The 27,075-nt window shown below is 34.4% G+C and overlaps 1 protein-coding gene and 1 long non-coding RNA gene across 2 annotated transcripts in view; both read left to right on the top strand.

Annotated features, from left to right (window-relative positions):
* Positions 1 to 17,902: 17,902 nt before the first annotated feature.
* On the top strand, positions 17,903 to 25,282 carry LOC140054564 (uncharacterized). Its single transcript, XR_011846529.1, has 3 exons — positions 17,903 to 17,965; positions 24,959 to 24,979; positions 25,183 to 25,282. It is a non-coding gene; the product is annotated as an uncharacterized lncRNA (long non-coding RNA).
* Positions 25,283 to 26,042: 760 nt separating this feature from the next.
* Positions 26,043 to 27,075, top strand: part of LOC140055459 (uncharacterized) — a 46,522-nt gene continuing 45,489 nt past the window's right edge. Inside the window, exon 1 of the mRNA XM_072100798.1 lies at positions 26,043 to 26,166. Within this exon, the coding sequence (XP_071956899.1) occupies positions 26,043 to 26,166 (124 nt within the window). The remainder of the gene's footprint in view (positions 26,167 to 27,075) is intronic.

A 27,075-nucleotide genomic window follows, 5' to 3' on the forward strand; every position in this document is an offset into this window, starting at 1 on the left:
CTATGGAAGAAGATGCCATTTTTGCGATGTTATTTTTTATTCTGTTTGGAATGGGAAACGATAGAGGCCTACTACCACTACGAGTTGGCCCCACTAGGCTAGGCGTAAGGAGGATGATTGCTGGCAGCGAAGCAGCAATAAATGGGCCCAATCTTGTTAGCAACGTCGCATGACATGATTGATATTCCGACCTGTTTTAACGAGAGGTCAAAATATACCCTGAGGACACTTCCAACACGGTAACGGTGACCGGGAATCCACCAAATTTTAGGATTCAGCCAAGTAGCCTTTTTTGCAATTAAAATCTCATTACACGGAATCCCTTTGTTGTTATACAACACACTTCTCGTAGGCGTGTAGAATATGCGTGTAATAGCGTGTTGTATAAACGCGCCCTTTGATTTAGAGATTATCAGAAAGCATTTGGCTCAATAAAACAGGCATTACCATATTAGAGGGAAATATTATACCTCAACAAATATTGATTACGATCGTTCAAAGAGAAGTTAAGAAAGATTAGTAAGACAAGGCAACACTTAAGATCTTCACTGCATTGGAAGAGGTGTTTAATCAAAGAGCTAATCTAAAAAATAGAGTAAATATCACTTTAAAGACAAAATAAACAGTTAATTTAACCAAAATCACATTGACTTCCAGCCTATTTTTTGCTTTGAATTACAGTTTTTTTTTGGGTATGCACTATATCATTTTTTTTTCAATCCAATTTTTGGTGAAACTATTATGTGTGACATTAAAATTGCATATTCAACAAAAATATTTTTCAAAATTACTTTTGTCAGGGGGAAAATAAGTATATCTTTAATAGCATGTGATATTATTAGCAAATATTTCAAATGTAGTTTTAAAACTTTCCCATTACAAACAATTGCCATAATTCTGATAACATTACAATACACCCATCCTCTGGAACTTATTTTCAAATGTAGCTAAAAACTTTCCAGTACAATTCCGGCCATTTTGATGTGTATAGATGCATGCAGTAGCATTGGAAAAGCGAGAGAGGGGGAGGTGGTTGGGGTGATAGAGAGACACATATTTTTTACACGTTTGTCTACACTATAACTTAGTTTAACAAAAAAGGTGTGGTGTGCCCAAATATGGTAGTGATATGTCATTCATCGTGTCCATATATATGGGCACATCACATTTTTTTGTCGCATAAAAATGTTATAGTGTAGACAGAGTTTAACATTTGTGTAACATGTAACAAAAATATGTGTCTCTCCATCCACCCCAACCCCCTCCCCTCTCTCGATCTCTTTTTATAGATTATTAATTGCTAAATATATGCAAAACGATGGGTCATAGCTCAAAATGACATTTCCAATTGAATTCTGACAAAATATTTTGTTAGAGCAAATATAAATGTGTATATTCTAAACAATTTGACACCAAACTGAACGTTTTAGGACAAATAGTTACCGAGATATTGACATATTCAAACATTAGAGGTCAAGGGTAAAAAAAGCTTAATTTATGGTAGTTTTTTGAAAAAAGTTTCTATTAGACTAAATATTAGATTTATTTTCTTAACATTTTGAGCCCATTCTCAAATCTCTGAGATTGCGTGTTATTGAGATATTAGGCAATCAAGGTCAAAGGTCAAACTGAAAAATAAAGCCTTTGCGGCCATTTTTGTACAATTTTTTTCATTATAGCGAATATAAATATATATCTTCCAAGCATTTTGAAAAAAAAATAAATGTAAAATGTCCATGCGTTGTCAAGATATGGCGATTTTTAGTTATATAATAGAAAAATATAAAAATTGAGGTCAGAGGTCACAGAGGTCAAATCAGATTTCCAGTAACTTTGTTTTGGCACCTCCACACTATACTCTACCAAACTGCTATACTGAAAAATTTGTATCCAGTCTGGTAACATCCCACCCCTTTTTCTCCCCTTAGGGACTGGACTATGCCTCCTTTTATAATTGTTTTGTCTTCTTTGTTTATTTATTTATTTACCAGATTTCTATAGCGCCCTTTTCATGAAAACTCATGCTCAAAGGCGCTTCACATCATAAAGACAAACATCATAAGCAATAATTACAAATTGTAATTGTTATGTTTATGGCAGAAATATCTATGGTTTTAGTACAAGAGTTGAATAGTGAAAATAATCCTGTTAGGTGTGTGCTGTTACGGTCTTCACAATATCTTCACTAAATGGGAGAAAATCCTATTTTAGTGTGATCGTTTCGTTTCTTTCAAGTATTATTGTATTATCTATATATAAATTATGGTTAATTCTGACATAGGCGAGCACAATGCAAAAACAAATCTCCGCCTTGGATACCTATCCTTATCTATCTGAGATGTACCGCGAAACGTAGATTTGATAACATTAGTGTTCACATCGACGCTATTGTTCCATATTTCTATCTTAAGAAGATATTATAAAGAGTTTTTTAACAACATTTATGATTTCAACATAGATTTTCATCTCAATTTCAATTCTTCCCGGTCAAAGTAATTTCCGGGTTTAAGATAAGTTGCAACAACCTGGTTTCAAATATTTTCTCTCGTTTATACACAAGGGAGCAGTTAAAATAATAGATTTGACCCTAAAGGTGACTGGAAACAGGCACTTTCCATCAATCAATACAGTGTCCCTTTGGAAGACGAAAAAAAAAATCAGATAGTAGGACTGGAGCTTGTTGGCCATTAGTCATAGCCATTTCAGTTTTTTGTTTATTTTAAAACATACCGCGCGTGTGTGAAGGTACAGTAGTTAAATAATAGAAATTATACTGCAAATTAATAAAGATCAAATTAAATATACGCCATAAAGAATCAGAATATATTGTGGGGAATATTATTATAAAATTACATAGGGAGATTTGATGATAAGACATTTTTCGAGTGAAATCCCGATAGCTGAGTTTTATTTAGTAAGCTTGCAGGAATAACTGTAGGCTATCTTCCTGTGTCCCGTTAGGACCGAGATGTCTGCCCATGTTGCAAGCCGTAATGTCTTCTTTCTTGGGCCCACTCTGTCACGGCAGTTAGTTTCAAAAGATGATTAAATTAAATAATGTATTAATAATTATTAGGATGGTATTCATTTGAATAAACGCCTCTCCAATAAAACATCACTTTGAATAATAAACCCCACCTCCCCACCCCCCTCCCCCCCCCCCAACCCAACTATCTAATAAACGTCCATCCACATATTTATAATAACACAATTATACTATTTGTAGTAGAATTCACCGCACTGTTATCTACAATTTACCAAGCATTTGTTATTCCTTTTTACCACTTTTCATATCTATTAGAGGATTTCATTTGATTATAAATGTTACCATAATATTATTAAAACTAAAAAAATTAACATATATCCCTAGAATAAGCACCTCCCTCAAATGACCTCCGCCTCCCCAAAGGGCCCTACCAAACAATAAAAACTATACTTTAAAATGTTATTAATCATCTAAAACACTGTGAAACAAAGTAGTTTAGTTTTACGAATGTCAAGCATTTTCAATAATTGTAACCGATAGAAAATGTATAAGGAGGACATTATCATTCCGAGAACCATCGTGTACACTTCCTAGAGGGGGAGCGAGCGAAGCGAGCTCACCTTCTAGTATATGAAATTGTTATTCTGAAATGTGATCAATCAACCAAATCAATCAATCAAGGCGTCAGGTGTTATCCGAATATAATTAAACCAATTTTGTGCTCTTAATGATCAAATTTAAAGACCTATTTTTTGCTTTTAATTACAGTTTCTCAGGTAATTAATTAAATTAAATTATTGGATTATTTAAAAATGTTTTAAGGTGGAATATACATCTTCACCTAATGGTAATATGCAACCGGTACAAGAAAATATTAAATACGACAGTTTAGCAACAAATGTTTTCTTGTGATATCCCTGCCATGGGTCTATTTTTCTTATTCATGAATCTTTAGAGAACTTACGGCAACCTTAAAAGTAGGAATTTGATCAGGATTTAATTGTTATATTTTAATATAATCTCGCGACAGTTTAACATAAAATAGGCCTATACAAATAGGAACTTGATATAGCTTTTTTTCTAATGTTCATATCTCGCAACAGTATAACATAATAAATATATATAAATCGAGTTTGATCATTTTGTTTTGTTCTAATTTCATTAAAAAAAATATTCGCCTTTGTCTTTCATAAATTGTACAATTGTATATCATTAGGGCGTGAAAGTCTCCAGTTCACCACTTTGAAAGCATTTCATACGTATTTATAAGTAGGCCTATTCAGTATTAGCCAAATTGTAATAATTATTGTTCTCTATTATAATAATAATATAATAAATAGGCCTAATTCTTATTTTATCAAAACCAAAGATATGATAATAAACTTCCTTAACACTGCAATAGAATAATTTATTAACGATTTTGGAAACTTGTGAGGTTGAAAGAGGCGCTGAATATAAATATTTGGGTACTGTTCTATAATAGATAACAAATTCAAGTAGGAATCTATCTCTCTTATGATTTCCAAAAAGCATCTCAAAGACGCCATTTTCACTGATTTACGAGAAGAGTAATATTATGAAAGACCTTACTCATCCCTTACATTAATGTTACAATTTGTTTAACCGTTTACTACGCTGATCGTTTGTCCCCGTTTTGAGAACTCTTCGAAATTTGAATGGTGACTTGATCAGACCCAGTTTTTCTCTAAACTATAGATTTTAATCTATGGGAGGGCGCAAACAACATTTTGAGGAAGTGAGTTCCAATCCTCTACTACTCTTGATGCAAACAAAAAGTGCCTCCTTATTTAGTCTAATATTGTGGACAACTTTAAAAGAAAGACCTTGTTTGTGAAAGTTGATTTCCTAAATAGTTTGTCACATTCTATGCAATCTATATCGTTTAATATTTATTTTATATATATTAAACATGTCCGCCCCTTTTTCTTCTGTAAGCCAACGTCTGTAGTTTCAGGATCATGAGCCTATCATTATCCTGTGCTTCTAGATCAGGTACCATAACCGAGTGGATCGCTGTTGAAGTTCATCAAATTTAACTTTCTGGAACCTCGGAATCCAATATTGCAAGAAAAAAAAATACAAGAAATAAACAAACCAAAAAAAATACAGTAAAGTACTTTAAAGATCTTTTGATAATACCAAGTCTTCTCTTAGTAGCGCAACTTTTGCGGAATTAATATAACTTAGGCCTATTAGTGTCAACAATTGTTAGAAATAGCATTAGACTACGACCACCAAAAGCCAATCTATGTAAAAGTTCATTGTTGCAAATAATATTCATATACTAGTATATAATTAAAAGGTTCGACGATAACTCTATACTGTAATTTTTGTTTTTAATTTTAATAACGTTTAATCGTTTTAGTAGGCCTGTTTTACATTGGCCTTATGGCGTTTTTGCAATCTGCGTTTTAACAGTATTTTTTAACAGTATTTAAACATTGGTCTATTAACAGTAGTTTACATTGACCTATAGCGTTTTATGTATTTTTCTTTGTAGTTTTATTTTTGTCTTAATTATGCCAAGCAAAATGAATTTTATTAAAGGAATTACATGTTATAGCATGAAACAGAGAGCCATATTTCAATAAATATGGCTCTCTGGCATGAAATGAACGATAGCGCCCCCTATAAATTGTCATGCACAGTAGTAAAGTAATGTGTTGCATGCAGTTGCTGGCCTAACTTCATTTCTGTATTCAGGTAGGTACATTGAGTAATAAGTCAGAAAGTAGTAACGAATATGAGTCTACTTTTTTAGAGATAACGAGGGAATAAATAGTAAGACATAAAGACGTCGCGGCCCGTGCCATGCCGCGGATAGAAGTTTATTATGGAAGAATGAAACTTCTGTACCGTGTGTACGGGGCGCCGTCGGGTGTCTAGAAAATTCAGATCTAGAAAACTCAGATCTCAGATATATCTGAGTTTTCTAGATCTAGAAAACTCAGATATCAATATCTGAAAACCCAGATCATCAAATGGATCGTTCCATTATTATTAGAGGATAGCATATTTGAAATATTTACACAGTATTATAGTACGTTTTCTTACTAAAAGAATAATAATTATTGTAACTTGTTTGTAGTAGCAGCCTATGACTTAAATCATAAAGAAATACAGTATACACCTTTTAAAATGTAGTCTTATCATTTAGGCCTAGCCTAGCTTGGCAAACTCAATTCAAGGCTCAACGTGTAGGGGCTATCGCGATGTATCGCGAAGAGTAAGCCTTGTCCTACAGTACTAGACTAGAAGTGGTCAACTCGTACCCAAAATAACTTGTACCTATTCCCAACTTGGCTAACTCGTACCTCAACCAACTCGTACATACCTCATTTTTAAGCCTACATACCTCATTTTTAAGCCTACATTTTAAGCCTGGTTTCCATAAAATCGCTACACCGTGTCGCCGACTGCTGTCGCCGACAGAGCGTAGCGATTCTATGGAAACGCTAGAATTTATCGGGGATCTAGTACGCGAGCGCTAAATATTCTTTGGTACACGCGTATATGACTCATCGCCGACAAAATCGGCAAAGTTGAACATGGTTGAACTTTGCCGATTTGTCTGCGATGAATCGGGGAGACCTCCCCGATGCGCGTCGGCGACATCTGCGCGTGTAGCGATTTCAATGGAAACGGTGTAGCGATTTTATGGAAACCAGGCTTTAACGGTAACATGCACTGTATTTTCTTTATGATTTAAGCCGTAGGCCGCTTCTACATGTTACAATATTAGTAAGAAAACGTACACATGCAGTAATCAGTTTTAATAATACTCTAGTATTTCAAATGACCTACCTGCTGATTAATAATGGAACGATCCAAATGACCTACCAACCAATCAAATGATGATCTGAGTTTTCTAGATCTAGAAAACTCAGATATATCTGAGATCCGAGTTTTCTAGATCTGAGTTTTCTACACCCGGCACCGTCCGACACAAAACCGTGGTTTGTATTAAAGACAAATCATTGTAAGTAAAGAAAGAATGGTTGTAAAAGACAAACCATGGTGCGTTTATAAAGACAATCTGTGGTTTGTAGTAAAAGAACAAACCATCTTTTACAAACAGTAATTGTTTGTCTTTTTCAAAGACAAACTACTGTATATGGTTTAGTAAAAGTTTTCGATAAAGCCTGGTTTCCATTAAAATCGCTACAGCGTTTCCATTATAATCGCTACACGCGCAGATGTCGCAGACGCAATCGGGAAGGCTCCCCGATTCATCGCAGTCAAATCGGCAAAGTTCAACCATGTTCAACTTTGCCGATTTTGTCGGCGATGAATCGTATACGCGTACCAAAGAATATTTAGCACTCGCGTACTAGATCCCCGATAAATTCTAGCGTTTCCATAGAATTGCTACGCTCTGTTGTGTAGCGATTTTATGGAAACCAGGTCTTTTTATTATTGATAGCAATTGTTTGTCTTTTACTAGACTTGCCCCAAGTCTATAGTTATTTTTAGGGTTTTCAATGTTTGTCTGAAATATACTGAAACTTGTAAGAAATTGATTTTCAGACCGTAAACATCAGATAAGAATGACGTAGGTTTATACCGTATTTGGCTATATGGGGCAGGCCGTATGTAAATATGGATTCCGAATCAACCAATGATTGTGGTTTCAAAACGATCGCGAAATTCCCAACGATGTTGTTTACAGCCTAGGCTTAGTTAGCCAGGCCTAGCCTAAATATGGCAAAAATGAAAATAAAATGGTTACGATAAACTTCTAATTGTGATTCTTTGAAACATTTACGAACCACAATTATTATTTATATTGTTTGTTCAGGTGTAATTAAAACATTATAATAAATTGCAACCGACCGAAATTCAAAATTCTAGCTAGGCCTAGGCCAGCCCTACTCAGCCTGCGCTGCCTCGCTCAAACAATGATGAAATTCCTCCTCACAGCGATCAACATGCGTGGCGCCGTGGGAGGATTAATAGCTAAAATAATGTTCAAATTGGAATAAAAAATGCTTACAAAATTTCTTAGGTAATTTTTTATGACGTGTTTAGTGTACTTGCTTGACGAATCCTTTGTCCATTAAATCATATAAGTTGTAACAGAGTTAAGATGTATTGTCCCCCAAAAACATGAAAAATTTATTTATTAAATCAGACTTTGAATATGTTATTTTGTAGTTTTAATGAAGTTATTCACTTCAATTAAAAAAACCGGAAAAAAATCATGTTTTTACTTATAAAATGACAAGATAAATGGTAAAATTCAACCAAAAATCCATTGGCTGGCAGCCAATTTGATAATTTTTTGCTTTAAATTACATTTTTTCAGGTAAATACATTTTGTTTTGATCCAATTTTTTGTCAAAGTGGATAACTATTATGTTACATTAAAATGAAATATTAAAAAAAATGTTTTTAAGGGTATGTTCAGACTCACAGAGTTACGGTGGAGTTATGTACGCGGCGTACATATGTTTGTGTCTGAACCATGCCGCGGATTAGCGTTAGGGAGCTGTTACTCCGCGCCAGTGGCGTTAATAACTCCAGCGGGAGAGGGTAGATTTTATAAGGCTAATCCATTGATGCATCAGCGATTTCAACCTACGGTCAACGTCAGCCAATGAAAAGACACGACCGCAATTAGCAGCAGTCTATTCGCACGGTTTTTTTTAATAGCAAAACAATATAGCCTATTCCTCGAGCTAGCCTAGATCAACAGCAACATTCAAATTAAAATGAAACGCGTTACATGGAAAAGTACAGAAGTGGATTTGATTTCATTATGGGGCAGCCCTGAATTTATAGATAAGATAGAAATTAGAAATTGGAAAGCTAACGCCGGCAACAAGATGGCTGTTTTTAAAGAAATTGCATCTAAACTGCAAAATTCTTCCTGACGAAGTTGGCATCGGCGACATGATTTCACAAAATTAATTAAAATCATACAAATAATGGCAAAGTCATTGTCCGTGTAATAATTATGTTCGAAATTACTATCTTCTGTAAGGATTTGCAAAAAAATCGGCAAAAAAACCATTACATTTGAAGGTAACATTGTATTATATTGCTAGGCCTGGCTGTGTTGTAAACTTTCGCGCGTGTCACTCTCAGCTCTGTTGTTGTTATTGTGTGTATGTATCCCATCGGCCGTTTCGGTATGACGGAACTTCCGCTTTAAACGCAAGACGTTTGAAATGCTAATCGTTGTGTCTGAACACCTTGACTTTTAATGCCACGGATTACCGTACGCCTTGCGTAGATAACTTTACCGTAACTCCGTGAGTCTGAACATACCCTAAGAATATTTTTTTCAGGGGGGACAATACGTTTAGCTTTCATCAGAAGTAGCCTATTAGCTTTCTAATTGCAAAATAAATTTTAGATTTAAATCTCTATTTTATAAATTATTGAGAACAAAAATATTTCATTTTATTAGTACTGCAAGAAGGCTGTGTGTATTTGGATAATTACAATTGTGGCATCAGCAAGTGGTAGGTCTAGTATTATTTATTTAATATACTGTATAAGCTAATTTCATATTCATATTTATACTGTTAGTTTTCTAAAGTACAGCATACATACAATACATGCACATTTTAAGCTTTTTAGTTTAATTTATAAATTTTACATTAATTAATAATGCTGACATGTAATACTGCACTTAGGTACATGCACCGAACCTTTGGGAATGGAAGATGGCACAATTCCAGATGCGAGCCTGTCTGCAACTTACCATAGAGCTCAAGCGAAAAAAGCTAGGCTAAATATGGAATCCAATGTGGGAGGATGGCCTGGTAAAGTAAACAACTATATTGAAGTAAATTTACAGGCTGTGAAAATCGTGAGTGGGACAGTTTTGCAAGGCTGCCACGGCACCAATGAGTGGGTTACGTTATATGCTGTTGAGTATAAAGAAAATGGAAATGATGAATGGCAAATCATTGCTGATGCCAGTTCAGGAGGAACATCGGTAATTATTTCAAATCCTATGATTTTTATCATTATAAATATTATTTCACAAACTGTTGCAAAACGGAAAATATGTTTATATGTGTAAAAAGCATGCATCTTTTAAAGTTTTTTAAAGTTTGTATAACAGCTGGTACATTTGCATATCACACAGAATTAGGTTCCCAGTTTTTATCTCAGATGGAGCAACTTTTTCTAATTTCTTGATTAAAATCTGAATTATTTGTCATTGAGCATGTTTCTACTTTGTTTAGTTTGCTGGAAATGAAGATAATGTAAATCATGTTGTCAACATCTTCCAGTCACAAGTGAATGCTCAATTTATTCGTATTCATCCATTGGCATACCATGATGAAGCATGTCTACGATTTGAACTTCTTACCTGCTCAAGTAAGTAATCTTCTACTGTGGTAGGGGCGGATCAGTCCTATTTGGAATATAGCCAGCTTTTAAGTTTATTCTTTTTTTTTTATTTCTTGCCCTACTGAACCCTATGACACTTTTTAAAAGTCATGAACGCCACATAAATGGAACGTGGTAACAGTGGTTTGGAGGAGATGGAATCTCTTACCAACCAAAATTAGAACAAATGTAACTAAAAAAATTATAAATTCAAATAATAATAACTCAAATGTCATGGCTAGCGAAGTTTTTTATCTACTTTTTATTTTTTTTCATTGTGTGTATGTGGTATATATTATACAAAAGAATAATTCAAACTTTTCACCTTGTTCAATGTATATAACAATGTAAATATTGCTACGTAATATAATATAATTAAAGAAAGTAGGATATATGGGTGTGTTATAAAATTAAATATTCTATAAAATATAGCCTTCAGGTATAGATCATTATTTGTTATTACTAGCATGCTCCGCACAGTCTTTTTCTGCCTTAATATGTTGTTATATACTTTGCATGGGCAAGTATAATAACAGCGCACTTTGATAAAAGTACTTTGACAAATTATTAAAATAAAAACAAATTTTATCAGGAATAAAATTTGAAACTACTGTATTTCTGGCCATTGGTTTGTTATACACTATTCCTTCACTTCAATATATGTAGACCAACAAATTAAAGCAATAGTACAGTGGATATGGAACTTTGACTTTACTTTTGACTGGAAAATAAAAGACGCTTAAGAAAAATTGTGCTGTGTAAATTAGATGATGCGCGCAAACACATAACGAAAGTATAAAAATGCCAAACTATATTATTTTGGGTGTTTTCGTGGTGTATTAATTATTTGATACGTAGAGATAAAAAAAGTGGACAAAAATCGAATGAAAAACATGAATTAAGTTTATTTATGTACATTTTATTTTTATTTCACTGGTTTTGATATTTTGCAATTTGTTACGTACTTGCTACTTTTGTTCATTTACATTTTTTTAATGTGTCTTTTTTTTTTTTCAATTTGTTTGTGTGTATTTTTTCGTATTTTTTTTGCTAGTTTGTAATTGCATTGTGGTTTAATTTTGATTTTTAGCTTTAATTATTACACATGTCGCGGATTGAACTCGAACCTAGCATTGATATCAATGGTCGCGGCGATTTGCTCACTGAGCCAAACCGTGATTTACAAAATACATTCTGTTCTAAGGATAGGTGTAATTAATTAAAACTTCAACGGCGCGATCATTCGATATGGTTGACTAAAGACTGTTTATTTAGCGGCCCGGCATGGTATTTATAAACAACAGAGGAGGTTGCGTAGTTTATACAGTGACGTAACATGGTCGCTGAGATGTCAAATTACTGCTATTTTTTGCCTTTTTTTAGTGTTTATTCTTAAAATTCAGAAAAGTGACATAGCCTATTGTGTGCGGCCCCTCAATAAACATCAGTGTGCCAAATGTGAGCACGTACATTTCAGTGGTTTTGGAGGAGATACGTAAAATTACGCAAAAACTTTAGCATTTAATTTAGTAGCATTAATATATAGATTCTCATTCACAGCAGCAGCAAGTGTCGAACCTCCCACAACCATAGCACCAACTACTGTAGAAGCAACCACAAGAGAACCAACAACGATACAACAATCTACCACAAACCAACTTGGTAACTATTTTCCTATTTAACTTCGGTATTTGCAATACAGTATCTATATATAAATTATGATTAATTCTGACATAGGCGAGCACAATGCAAAAACTTCGGTACAAATCTCCGCCTTGGATACCTACCTTATCTATCTCAGATGTACCGAGAAACGTAGTTTTCAGTTTGACGCTATTATTCCATATTTCTATCTTAGGAAGATATTATAAAGAGTTTTTTAACAAAATATATGATTTCAACAGTAGATTTTCAACTCAATTTCAATTCTTCCCAGTCAAAGTAATTTCCGGGTTTATGATAAGTTCACCTTGCAACAACCTGGTTTCAACTATTTTCTCTCTTTTATACACAAGGGAGCAGTTAAAATAATAGATTTGACCCTAAAGGTGACTGGAAACAGGCACTTTCCATCAATCAATACAGTGTCCCTTTGGAAGACGAAAAAAAAATAAATTGGCCATTAGTCATAGCCATTTCAGTTTTTTGTTTATTTTCAAACATACCGCACGTGTGTGTGAATTAGGTACAGTAGTTAAAAAATAGAAATTATACTGCAAATTAATAAAGATCAAATTGAATATACGCCATAAAGAATCGGAATATATTGTGGGGAATAGTATTATAAAATTACATATAGAGATTTGATGATAAGACATTTTGTTTAAAATCGAGTGAAATCCCGATAGCTGAGTTTTATTGAGTAAGCTGGCAGGAGTAACTGTAGGCTATCTTCCTGTGTCCCGTTAGGACCGAGATGTCTGCCCATGTTGCAAGCCGTAATGTCTTCTTTCTTGGGCCCACTCTGTCACGGCAGTTAGTTTCCAATAAAACATCACTTTGAATAATAATCCCCCCCCCCCCCCAACCCAACTATCTAATAAACGTCCATCCACATTTATAACTAGAAAGCCACTCCGAGAGGGCATACCTCCGCCTACTGTAAAATTCTCCTACATAAGATTTCTCCGGTAAAAAAAATATATATATATATTTGTGTGTGTCTTAATGCTGTTTGTGATTTAGGCTAATTTCATTACAAGCATGTGTATGCAAGTTTGGTGTAATGGTTATGTAACAAGCCTTTCAATTAACAGTAGCTTCAGTTGACTAACAATAGAACAGCAACGCGAAAATCAAACGAGTGAATTTGAAAAGAAATAGGTTTTTTAAACTACTCGCATCAAAAAAACGTGCACATTAAATCAAATTATGTTTTAAAATTACAAATCACAAATTATAACTCTTGCCTCTTGTTCAAAAATGAAGTTTTTTGGACAAGTAGTTCTCGAGAAAATGCAATTTCAGTTTACTTGTTACTTTAAGACTGCTCGCCGGCTTTTGAAAAATTCTGTCCTATCTTTTAACACTAGCAGGTCTAAAAAAGTATACTAAAAAGTGGTCCAGAATTGGGACTGTGGTCCCAAATGGTCCCAAAATTTAATGGAATGGTCCTTGACCACATATCTATCTGTCTATTCATTTTGGTAAAGATCTTGTAATTACTTTTTGAGTAATCCTGCTAACAAACAAACAAACAAATGAAAGCACTCAGAAACTGAGTGAAATACTTGGCAAAATATATCCACTGACTCGGAGCATGTTGAAAGATACATTTTTTTTGCTTTAGGTATTAGCTTTACATTGTTAAAATCCTGCTGGGGTTAATAATTTGTTTAAATAATTTTTTGATACAAACAACTCCGGCATTGCAACAATGACCTTTCTAAAATCAAGATTTACCAGAATAATGATCGAGGAGTGTCTTGAAGCTGTACCGATTTGCGGCGCCTCTGCCTTAACCCATGTAGTAATATATCAATTTACCTGAAAATCAATAGGCATGTTCTGTAAGTATATACCTGATGAAATAAGGAAGGACACACGCTGGTGCTAACAAAACTAATTATCAACTTACAATAGTTTAATTTGAATAACAATAGAACACCAACGCGAAAAACAAACGGGTGAATTTGAAAAGAAATAGGTTTTTTAAAACTACTCGTCTCAAAAAACCTGTACATTAAATCAAATTATGTTTTGAAAATTACAAATCACAATTTATAACTCTTGCCTCTTGTCCAAAAATGAGTTTTTTAGACAAGTGGTTGTCGAGAAAATGTAATTTCAGTACACTTGTTACTTTAAGACTGCTCGCCGGCTTTTGAAAATTGTCTCCTATCTTTTAACACTAGCCGGACTGACAATAATATCATTTTTATTATTTGTGAAGTTATTAATAAACCAATTTTGTTGATTTTCAATAGGCATGGTCTGAAGGTATATACCTATCTACACCCAAAAATTTAGAACGATAACTTGAAAAACTGTAGGTGCTATCGTGCTAACAAACAAACAAACAAACAAACAAACATACAAACATACATACAAACAAAGTGAATACTATACTTGGCAAAATTCTTTTTGCCAAGTAACAAACAAACAAACAAACACACGCTACCGATTACATATACCTCCTTGGCGGAGGTAAATAACACAATTATACTATTTGTATTAGAATTCATCGCACTGTTATCAACAATTTACCAAGCATTTGTTATTCTTTTTTACCACTTTTCATATCTATTAGAGGATTTCATTTGATTATAAATGTTACCATATTATTAAAACTAAAAAATTTAACATATATCCCTCGAATAAAGGGCCCTACCAAACAATAAAAACTATACTTTAAACTGTTATTAATCATCTAAAACACTTTGAAACAAAGTAGTTTAGTTTTACGAATGTCAAGCATTTTCAATAATGGTAACCGACAGAAAACGTACAAGAAGAACATTATCATTCCGAGAACCATCGTCTGCACTTCCTAGAGGGGGAGCGAGCTCACCCTCTAGTTATATATTAATTTTTATTATTTTAATTTTGGATAAACTACAAACCTTTTAACATTTTCTTAGTAAATGAAAGTTTAAATTACCAAAATAATGGTTTAAAATTAAACTGCTAAAAATTTGTTGGAACATATATATTATATTAATAGGCCACTATGTGATTTTGTGTCATTTTTTGTTAAAAGCAAAACTCCAGCTGATTAAGTTTCTCTAAAAATTTGCCATTTTTCTAAAAAATGCTCAAGGGAGTCAAATCCAAGATGGCCACCAATACTTAAAATATCCAATAAATGTAACATATTGGACAAAGTAACACCCATTATAAACTAGACATGAAACTCGTCACTTTGACGAGTTAGTTATCCGCACCACGACAAACGTCACGTGCACGTCATACGTAGGAATATTGCACACAGATAAAGATTATGGCATTATGACAAGAACTGAAGAATATGATATGCTGTTAGTGCTGAATTCTGTCAATTTTGTGTCATATAGTATACATGCAAACACTACAGTATAATCTGTATACATATTACATACAGTGTAGAATAGGTGAAATTACGGGACCCGCCATTTATTCCAATTTTTAACATGGCGACGGTATCAAAATGAAACACTTAGATAGCAATTTCAGAAGGAAATTATCTTAGGAACAACATATTAACGTGTAGAAGAAATTTGAATACGTAAAATATAGATGCGCACCCTTTTAAATGTGATGAACTATTACGCAAAATATGAAAATACAACTTTTTTTATTCAACTGGCCATATGATGACGTCACAACATCCGATTGGCAAAATGTTTACATGAATTCGTATCTACAATCCAATAGCTTCCAGAAAACGTTTTAATCGTGATTATCACATTTTATTCTTACGAGCTATTACAGAATAAAATTTACTGTAAAGATGAAATTAATGACCCACGTAATTGAAATTTTTAGGCATGATGACGTCATAAAAATTAAAATATTTTTATCTCGTGCTAAAGAAAGTTGATTGACCTACACAATATATAAATGTAGGAGAAAAAGGAATACAGATAAGCGTGATGCGCTCCATTGAATGTGATGAGCAATAACGAAAGAGACAAAAATCCTATATTTTACATTCGTGTGGCCATACGATGACGTCACAATGTTTTTTTTAGCCTTATCGATGCATGATCCGTTATCTACAACTCATCAACTTCTAGATTTTGTAATAAAAATAAACGGTTCACGGTTTACTTTAGAAACTATGACTGTTTAAAAAAAGACAAAATTTTGACGATTTTTTAAGCTTTTTCATAAAAAACGCGCATGAAATGTTTAATTCAACGTGTTCGTATGGCGTTATTTAAATTGGAAAAGGTCTAAATTGTTTTCAAAATTACTAGGAAAGGCTTGAAAAATATAATTCAAGAGAAAAAAATATGTTTTTAACGCTACGTGCGCACCGCGTGCGTTAAAAATTGCGCGCCCGTGGGAATTTTTGACATGCTCAAAATGACAAGAAACGCTCAAAATGACAAGAAACGCATAAAAAGTTGATTAGAAATTAATTTTGCGCGTTTTGAAATTTTAAATGCGCGTGCGCGCGTAACTTCTTGTGAAACATGCCATTTTTAATCCGTAGAAAGTTTGCCCCTGATATGACTTAAATTTTGTCCAAGTGTCAATACTAAATGACTTTTGGTTTTTAATCTATGATCAATCATTGAAATTCATAAAATTGCGCGTAAGTCACGTTGCGCAACTATGACGTCATTCAAAAATAGGAGGTGCACAACTTCACGTAAATGCCCATATGTTGTCAAAGTTATGAAATGTTATGTTTACATGTTTTTGAGATACGTGAGACACAAAAATGAGGGAGAAAGAAATAAGAAAAACTAGATTTGAACTCGTCACTTTGACGAGTTCGGGTTATCCGCGCATACGCAACATACACGTACTTTAAACTATACGAACCTCGACAATTATTATGCCATCCTTTGACATGAAATAAAAATGTTTACAGTGCTGAATTGTACCTATTATGTAGCATACACCATATTACAGTATTTTACAGAATAAACTGTATATATGTTATATACAGTGTAGCATAGACGGAATTACAAGACCCATCTTTTAAATCCAATTATTAACACGATGACATCATCAAATTGACATATAAATTGATAAAATAAACTTACTAATTGCGGATAACAAAAAAAAAACAGGACGATTACAAGGAGTGATAACTAATAATACAGAAAAAAACTGTTGATCTCATACAATAACAAGGAGTTATCCGCTATACCAAGCGGATAACTAATAATATTTTTAGTTAAAATTAATGTCATATAGTCTAGGACCTGGGTCAGATTTGTATGCATTTAATGTAGGAGAGAATATCTCAACTGTTATAGGATAAATTTATCTAAACTACCCTCAGCCTAGATATAAAAAAATACAACATAATTAATATCTAAAAGTGATAAAACAGTAAAAATTTGTTCAAAATGCTTGGTAAATTTAACAACACTTGAATTATTTAAATTATAAATAAACCGAATTAAATTTACACTATTTAATATACTCAGTTTTGTAAAAAAATAATATAACATTCACATTTTTCACAAAATTAGATTACAGATTTTTAATACAAGCTGGGTAACAATGGATAGGATATTTTATGGGCTTTCATTTGATACCAAATAGTTCTTCCAAACACACAAATATTATATAAATAAACATAACAATTACGCTACTTTTTGTATAATCAAAATATGCACATTTTCCATACAATTAGCTTCATAATTAAAAGTTTTCAATACAAGGTAGCAATGAGTAGCATATTGTGTATGCTTTCATTTGATACCATACAGTTTGTCCATTGAAATTTTAAAGAATAATTTGGTAATTTTTGGGTCAAAGATCAGTAAATACATTTCCGGTCATTTTTTCGCTAAAAGCTGTATTAGACCGAATATAAATATGTATTTTCTGATTAAATATTGTGTAGTTATTAACCTTATGTTTTTTATTATTTGTCAGCACAAATCACTACTTCAGAACCAACAACACCAGTACCTACAACCATAGTACAAACCACTGCTTTTCCAATTGGTAAGCTGTTTATATTTATTTAAGTTATTTTACCTCCATCTGTCTACTTAGCATGCAACTCTAAAGAGTTCAAATCAATTCAGTGTTTTTCGGTCGTGGTATACACTGTCTAATGGATGTCCATCTTGAAAAATACCTGCAACCAATGATACGAAGATGCTTCGCATTTACCTATCTCCTTCTACGATAATTGTTTTTAATAGCTGAAAACCGGTTTAACAGGTCGAGCACAGCATCATAATGTTGAAGACAGGCTGATTTTCTTTAAAAAATACTATTTTGATAGATTTAATATACGTTTATACAAATGTATTGATTTTCAATAACAAGAACATCAATAATCAATAATAACAAAGCTCTAAAGGTCTGTAACATCTCATCCTTCACTGATAGGAGAATTGCTCACAGTCTCAAATTTGCCAAGGGAATATCTGAGACTGTTCATTCTGCTGATCTTTTACCGGTGACACGGTTTGAAAGTCATGGGAGGTTGCTCCGTAATAGTAATAACATTTCACAATTACCATCCAGAACCGCCAGTTTCAGTAACAGCCCAATCCCTTATTTTATCCGCCTGCTTAACGCCTGATTTTCACTCATTTTTGTATAATTTTTTATTTTGTTTGTTTCAATTTTGTATATTTTTATTGGTCTAGGTACATGCATGTAAAAGTTACCCACAATCTGGCCTTTGGCCACTAGTGGTAACTTGTGGCATGGTGGTGTCTAATGTTTTTGATGTTTTATATGAAATAAAGAATAATAATAATAATAATAATAACATCATTTCAATAAACATTCCAATCTCTCAGTCTCTCCCAGTATAATTGTTTGGTTTAACACAAGTAGGTACATTTATGGGCCATTGGGGGAAAAAACTTAAAACCTTTAGATATTGCAATACTTTGACAATACTGTAAATACATACTAACCACTGTTTTTTGGTCGCCATTTGAATCACAAATTTCTTACTGTGAGTGTGGGAACTCTTCGATATAAACACATACACAAATAAATTTATTACTGTGAGTGTGGGTACTGATAGATAAACAAACTCTATTACAGTTGCTTCTTAATGTTTGTATTAATTAATAATTACAAAATATATAATCGTCGTAGTGGTGTATCGTTACATGTACTTTACTATTTCAATCGACTATGACAGTGAGAGTTTTAACACAAAGTATTCAATTGCAAATGTTCTACTATATTTAGTGGTATATTATTTATAGGCCAATAAAAAAAAGGAAAAAAAATATTTCGTTACTGTCAGTGGATAAAGAATATATTTAAAAATTGTTCCTCTTTGTACCCATCATCTTCCCCATCCCTCAACCTTAATATTTCATACAAAACACAAATTGGGTTTGTTTAAATGAATCCAAATATAAATTTGGACTTATTTGTGACAAGTTTCTCTTTCGGAAGTAATTCCCATGGTGCTAATTTTAGTTGTCTACAGTACATAAAACTGTAAATGACAATGTATTATAGTCGTGCGGTACGTACATTTGAAATCGGAAGTTTTTTTACGCTGAAATTACTGTGTATTCGAACCATCTATGGTCACGACCTAGATCTAGTATTTTATAATATTAATAATGAAAATAAATGTAATTTAGTAGAGAAATTTGCCATTGTTTTTATTGGAGGTCGCATAGTTCCGGTCTTTCAACAACAAATTCTAATACACCACGCTTTCGCAAGAGCATGCACGAAGCATTGTTGTTATGCCGTTGTTAAGGGGTCCGGTCTTCCACCAGTTTTTCACTATGCTAAGAAGATCTTAAGTTTGGAGCTCATGGTTTGTGATGATGTTACACACCTGAGATCTGATATTTGAGATGCCTAGCAAAACAAAGTAACAGAAAAATTGAACTATACTGTACGTATTTACATACTGGCAATGAATACAATTTATTTTCAGCATGTAATTTTTACTATCAGTCATCACAGTATACAGCTTTTAGATTTGAATATTATGAAGGAATAAATGTGACTGAAGCAAAACATGAATGTGGATTGTCAAATGGAAAACTTGCTAGTCTCACAACAGTTGAAGAAGTTGGATTTGTATCTCAATATCTTGACAATAACTGTCCAAACAATCAACCTAGTGGTGATCAATACTTAATTGGGTTATCCCGTGAAGCTGGATTAGAAAGATCAGATAACCAGAACTGGAAGTGGGAAACAGGAGAAGCTTTGGATTCATCTGTGATACCATGGGGTCCAAATCAGCCTAGTAGAAGCAATAACAATAATGCTGTTGTTCGATTTCAACAAATAGAAAGACAAATGTTTGACAAAAAAACCGATTGAATGATATTGGACAGAAGTTCAATAGGTTTTCTTTGTGAATATGGTAAGCAAGAGCTACAATGGTTTCCTGTTAAAATTATGGGCAGAGATGTCTAAAATAGTAAACCTTATGAGGGGCCCATAATTTTAACCAGAAACCCATATTAGGCAAAGTATATTTGGTTTATATTTTCGATTAAACATTAAAACACGCCTACTGTTTGTTTTTAGATCTAGTTTAAGTAGAGTCTAGAGTCCGGGATGACCGAGACACAACTGGTACTGACCGTGGTTAAATTAGACCGAGGGTGTATTCCCTTACTTCTGTTTGGTTTGTTTTTTTTGCCATGGTTGGAATCCCTTTTATCATTTTAATTTATGTACAGCGCTAGAGGTTTCACACATTAGGCGCTATATAAATCCAGGATATTAAAGTAAACTTTTATTTTAAAATTAGTAAACTTTTATCCGCGGCTTTCATGTTAAATGTCAGAGGAAGTAGGAAGAAGAGGCCAGGCTTTGTAAAAAGACAGCTCCCAAGTTTTAATACGGGAATGTTGGCGGCGCTGATTACTGCAACAGTCTCTTCTAGCTCTGTCCATTATGGGAAAGGGCCTCTGTTGTGACAAATTCTTTCCCAGTCCATTCCTATGTTGTCTTTCCATCTCTTCCTGCCTGCCACGTTACCGTGTCCAGTTAAGCTCGGAAATTCTTAATCTTGGAGCACTTGTAATGGTCTATGTTGAAATTTGATCTTTGTACGAGATGTATAGCAGTCAAATAATAATAATTATGAGAAACTGCCGAACTAAATACAGAAAGTTTAGTATGAAGTTCTGTTCTGAACACTGCTATGATGTGCAGATGTAGAAGAAATGAGTTTTACTAACGCAGAAGCTGAAACTATACCCTTTATACCACAAATAAACTATAGACTAAATCCAACATGTGTGCAGTTACTAAGAAATGCTATTGTAATTGATATTATGTTCACATTTAATGAACAGAGCATGAGCAGCCCATGAGGGCCCTTAGGAGCCCATGGTCAGCCCAACTAATATGTTTTTCCAACTAAACTTTGTCACAACCCATAAGTGTGCTGTTCATTTCCCATTGTGCTATCCTTTTGAAATTAATCCGTATAGAAATGTACATTACTATATCTATTTGATTGTGCTACCTAATGTGCTATCCATTTGAAAGAATGTGCTATCCATTTGAAATAATGTGCTATCTATTTGAAATAGTGTGCTATCCATTTGAAAGAATGTGCTATCCATTTGAAAGAATGTGCTATCCATTTGAAAGAATGTGCTATCCATTTGAAAGAATGTGCTATCCATTTGAAAGAATGTGCTATCCATTTGAAAGAATGACGTGCTACCCGATAATCCTTATAGAATAATGTACAGTACAATTATATCCATTTGATTGTGCCTTTTTTGGGTTTTTTGTTTTTAAATATGTTTTTCTATCCATTTTAAACGTGCTAAACCAGTTACATATTTTATATTTTTATATCCATTCAAATAATTTTTTTAAAACACAATCGATTTACTCCAAAGTCTTTTGTTTATTCCATCATGTCATATTCAAGGAATCCCCCACAAGTGTTTCTCAGACCAGGGTCTATGCTATTTTTTAATAATGTACAAAAAATGAAATGAATACCATCATATTAATTATGTACGGAGAAAGCTCGAGCGGAAGTCGAGCGTTACTTTTGCCAACAAGACGAAGCGCAAAACATTGTCAACGAATAAAAACACAGCGCGAAACATCTAAAATGATGTACAATTTCTTAAAACATAAAAACACAGAATATATTTCATTCATACTAAGGCTTGGATCTGGAAGAAGGGCCTTAAAAAATAAAACATGGCAAGATGTAATTAATCAAACAACGGCCAAAGAATACCAACAATTTTAATTTAGGTTGCGATTCGTAATTACTACGGTGGTGGACTTAGGGCCTGTTTATGAACAGCAAGTATCCGGATAACTTGTCATCTTTTGGGGTCATTAATCATGCCTTAACGACCCTCAATGGCTTTTTTGAGTACCACCACCCAGACCAACCTCAGCCCGGCAAATTTGGAGTGTTGGCTTGTCCTCAGGGGAGTTGAAGGCGACCTTGCTGGATTAAACAATGTATTTTATGAGATAATCATGCAAATCAGTCTGAAAATAAGGCCATGAGTAGCCGGATAACTAGAAGTCTGTAAACGGTAGGGAGAATTTTGATTTAGCCTTGTCAGGAGAGACCTCTGGCATATCCAGATACTTGAAATGTTCATAAACACAACTAGTTTGCAATTATAGTGACCCTTTATTTTGGAAAGAAAGATAGAAAAAGTTGTTTCCATCTCCATGTTAATACCAAGGCACTTTTCAATTTAAAATTCTGGCCTAGTCTTCTTGCAAGATCATTACAGCCCACTGGTAGAATAGTCCTTGAAACCGTCCGTAAAACACATTAATCACTCACATCAGTCACCGCTAATGGTTGAAAATGGTAACCGGGGCTCCTTCGTCTAATGGGTACAGGACATCAACAATATTGGGGCTCCTTCGTCTAATGGGTACAGGACATCAACAATATTGGGGCTCCTTCGTCTAATGGGTACAGGACATCAACAATATTGGGGCTCCTTCGTCTAATGGGTACAGGACATCAACAATATTGGGGCTCCTTCGTCTAATGGGTACAGGACATCAACAATATTGGGGCTCCTTCGTCTAATGGGTACAGGACATCAACAATATTGGGGCTCCTTCGTCTAATGGGTACAGGACATCAACAATATTGGGGCTCCTTCGTCTAATGGGTACAGGACATCAACAATATTGGGGCTCCTTCGTCTAATGGGTACAGGACATCAACAATATTGGGGCTCCTTCGTCTAATGGGTACAGGACATCAACAATATTGGGGCTCCTTCGTCTAATGGGTACAGGACATCTACAATATTGGGGCTCCTTCGTCTAATGGGTACAGGACATCAACAATATTGGGGCTCCTTTGTCTAATGGGTACAGGACATCAACAATATTGGGGCTCCTTCGTCTAATGGGTACAGGACATCAACAATATTGGGGCTCCTTCGTCTAATGGGTACAGGACATCAACAATATTGGGGCTCCTTCATCTAATGGGTACAGGACATCAACAATATTGGGGCTCCTTCGTCTAATGGGTACAGGACATCAACAATATTGGGGCTCCTTCGTCTAATGGGTACAGGACATCAACAATATTGGGGCTCCTTCGTCTAATGGGTACAGGACATCAACAATATTGGGGCTCCTTCGTCTAATGGGTACAGGACATCAACAATATTGGGGCTCCTTCGTCTAATGGGTACAGGACATCAACAATATTGGGGCTCCTTCGTCTAATGGGTACAGGACATCAACAATATTGGGGCTCTTTCGTCTAATGGGTACAGGACATCAACAATATTGGGGCTCCTTCGTCTAATGGGTACAGGACATCAACAATATTGGGGCTCCTTCGTCTAATGGGTACAGGACATCAACAATATTGGGGCTCCTTCGTCTAATGGGTACAGGACATCAACAATATTGGGGCTCCTTCGTCTAATGGGTACAGGACATCAACAATATTGGGGCTCCTTCGTCTAATGGGTACAGGACATCAACAATATTGGGGCTCCTTCGTCTAATGGGTACAGGACATCAACAATATTGGGGCTCCTTCGTCTAATGGGTACAGGACATCAACAATATTGGGGCTCCTTCGTCTAATGGGTACAGGACATCAACAATATTGAGGCTCCTTCGTCTAATGGGTACAGGACATCAACAATATTGGGGCTCCTTCGTCTAATGGGTACAGGACATCAACAATATTGGGGCTCCTTCATCTAATGGGTACAGGACATCAACAATATTGGGGCTCCTTCGTCTAATGGGTACAGGACATCAACAATATTGGGGCTCCTTCGTCTAATGGGTACAGGACATCAACAATATTGGGGCTCTTTCGTCTAATGGGTACAGGACATCAACAATATTGGGGCTCCTTCGTCTAATGGGTACAGGACATCAACAATATTGGGGCTCCTTCGTCTAATGGGTACAGGACATCAACAATATTGGGGCTCCTTCGTCTAATGGGTACAGGACATCAACAATATTGGGGCTCCTTCGTCTAATGGGTACAGGACATCAACAATATTGGGGCTCCTTCGTCTAATGGGTACAGGACATCAACAATATTGGGGCTCCTTCGTCTAATGGGTACAGGACATCAACAATATTGGGGCTCTTTCGTCTAATGGGTACAGGACATCAACAATATTGGGGCTCCTTCGTCTAATGGGTACAGGACATCAACAATATTGGGGCTCCTTCGTCTAATGGGTACAGGACATCAACAATATTGGGGCTCCTTCGTCTAATGGGTACAGGACATCAACAATATTGGGGCTCCTTCGTCTAATGGGTACAGGACATCAACAATATTGGGGCTCCTTCGTCTAATGGGTACAGGACATCAACAATATTGGGAAAACTCCCCTCACAGCATTCTTTTATTAAAAGTAATAGACACAAAAACAGAACATATTAACAACAAAAGTATAGTAGCATTATGTAAAGTACAATTTAAATGTTGAGTAAAAGCTGTATACTACTACATTATTAAATGTATTACATGTTCTTTTACAGATGCCAACACTATTTTTGAAGGTAAGATACATTTATGGAAGTAATTTGATGTATTTAACAATTTAAAGTAATTTCAAGCAATTCTGAACCAATGGTTATTGTGAAATAAAATATTGTATTTTTAATTAATGTAATTGGACCAAAATTCGTTATTTATCATTGTAATACTCCTATACTTCAAATTGTAAGAAACTAACTGATAATTCAGTATTGTAAATACTTAGAGATACAGCTGCCAGGATCTGTACAAGCTTATGAAAGTTCTACTTATTTGGGCTCACCGGCCAATGCAATTGATGGCAACACAGATACTTTTTTTTTCAATGGATCATGTACCCATACACGTAAGTAGTGATGGCTGTTGTTAGTTTGTATTAGTTTATGTTGTCTAAATGAAATGAAAGCAATAAAGAGGGATTATCAAATATTGGTGTTCAAATATTATATACCATTTTAGCTGCCATATTTGATCCAAAAAATTAAAAACCATTATATTTCAATTCTGTTCATTCAGTGTGGTTACACTAGTAACCATTTTATTTGTCTATTTCAAACTGAATTGTAGTTCCATTTGAAGGTATTAAACATTTTTAACAAATTCCTTATTAGAGCAGATAAGGTAAACATATTTTTACTTTGTGTTTATACTAAGCTACTACAAATCGTCACTACAATTTACTGGCATTTAAAGAATCCTATTGTGAAATATTATGGGTCTAAGTCTACAACTACTACTACTACTTGCGTTGAGCTTGCTTGGATTCTTTTAACTACATCTTTCCAGCCGTCTCTGTTCATCATTGCTCCTGGTAGCTCTTCAATTGTATGGTCGGAGCCTACTAATTGGTCAATGAATGATTTTGGGGGCCTGCCTTGTCTTCTTGCCATGTGATGGCATCCAGAGCATAAGTTCGCTTATCAGTTCACTTTTGTTGCGGAAAGAGTGTCCAACAAAGCAGACTCTTCTCTCTTTGATGACATCGGTGATCTACAACCTGCTATTCTATTTACTTTGCTCTTCTCTTTAGTCAACACTATAATATCTCTACGCTTAATTGCAGCACATGTAGTTTATAACTTTAATATGATAATTATTATTTCAAAAGCTAATAAAGCTAATCAATGGTGGTATGTTGACCTTGAGACACCGACAGCTATTGCAAAAGTTGTAATATTTAACAGAGTTGGAAGTTGTGTCCCCAGTTGTGGTAAGTACATAAACAACAGTTTATACAACATATTGCACTATTGAAATTATATACAGTATTATTTTACTAGGATAAGGAGTACTAGAGACAATTTATAACAACACTACACTTTTAATAGTACTAATCCCATCTCAGACAATCATCTTGCATATCAGAAAGCACTTTCCATTATGAGTGTGAAGTCTAGTTCTACCAGTATACTTATTTATAGATGCATCTATATATAAATTGACGTAAGGGCAAAATTTGGTAAATCACGCGTTACTTCTAGAATGTAATGGTATATAAAGTTGGTTCGTACTTTCGGTACTGATTTTAACCACCTGATGTAACCCTGTTTACTAATTAAATTTAGTTAGATAATTAGTTATTGACAATTAAAACGAATTTAGGTTCAACGATTTGCCCCAAATAGGGGTGTTTTTCGATCGTGGTATACACTGATATCTATCTTGAAAAATACCCGCACACAATAAAACGAGGATGGTTCGCATTTTCCTATCTCCTCCTACGATAATTGTTTTTAATGGCTGAAAACACCGGTTGAACAGCTCGAGTACAGCATCATAATGTTGAAGACAGACCGATTTTCTTTAAAAAATACTATTTTGATAGATTTAATATACGTTTATACAAATGTATTGATTTCCGATGAATGGAACATTCCAATATTACTCTTTCGTTTAACACAAGTACCACCAGCTGTAGGTAAATTTATTTGCACTTGGGGAATTAACCTAAAACCTATATAAATATAGTATTGCAATGTACTTGGGCATAAATACGTATTAACCATTTTTGGTCGCCATTTGAATTTACTGTGAGTGTGGGTACTCAGGCCCGTAGCCAGGGGGGGTTTTTATGGTTCGTGCGAACCCCCCCCCCCTTTACAGCAAACCCCCCTTAACC

This window comes from Antedon mediterranea, chromosome 7 (genome assembly GCF_964355755.1).
Source record: "Antedon mediterranea chromosome 7, ecAntMedi1.1, whole genome shotgun sequence".
Lineage (NCBI taxonomy): Eukaryota > Metazoa > Echinodermata > Crinoidea > Comatulida > Antedonidae > Antedon > Antedon mediterranea.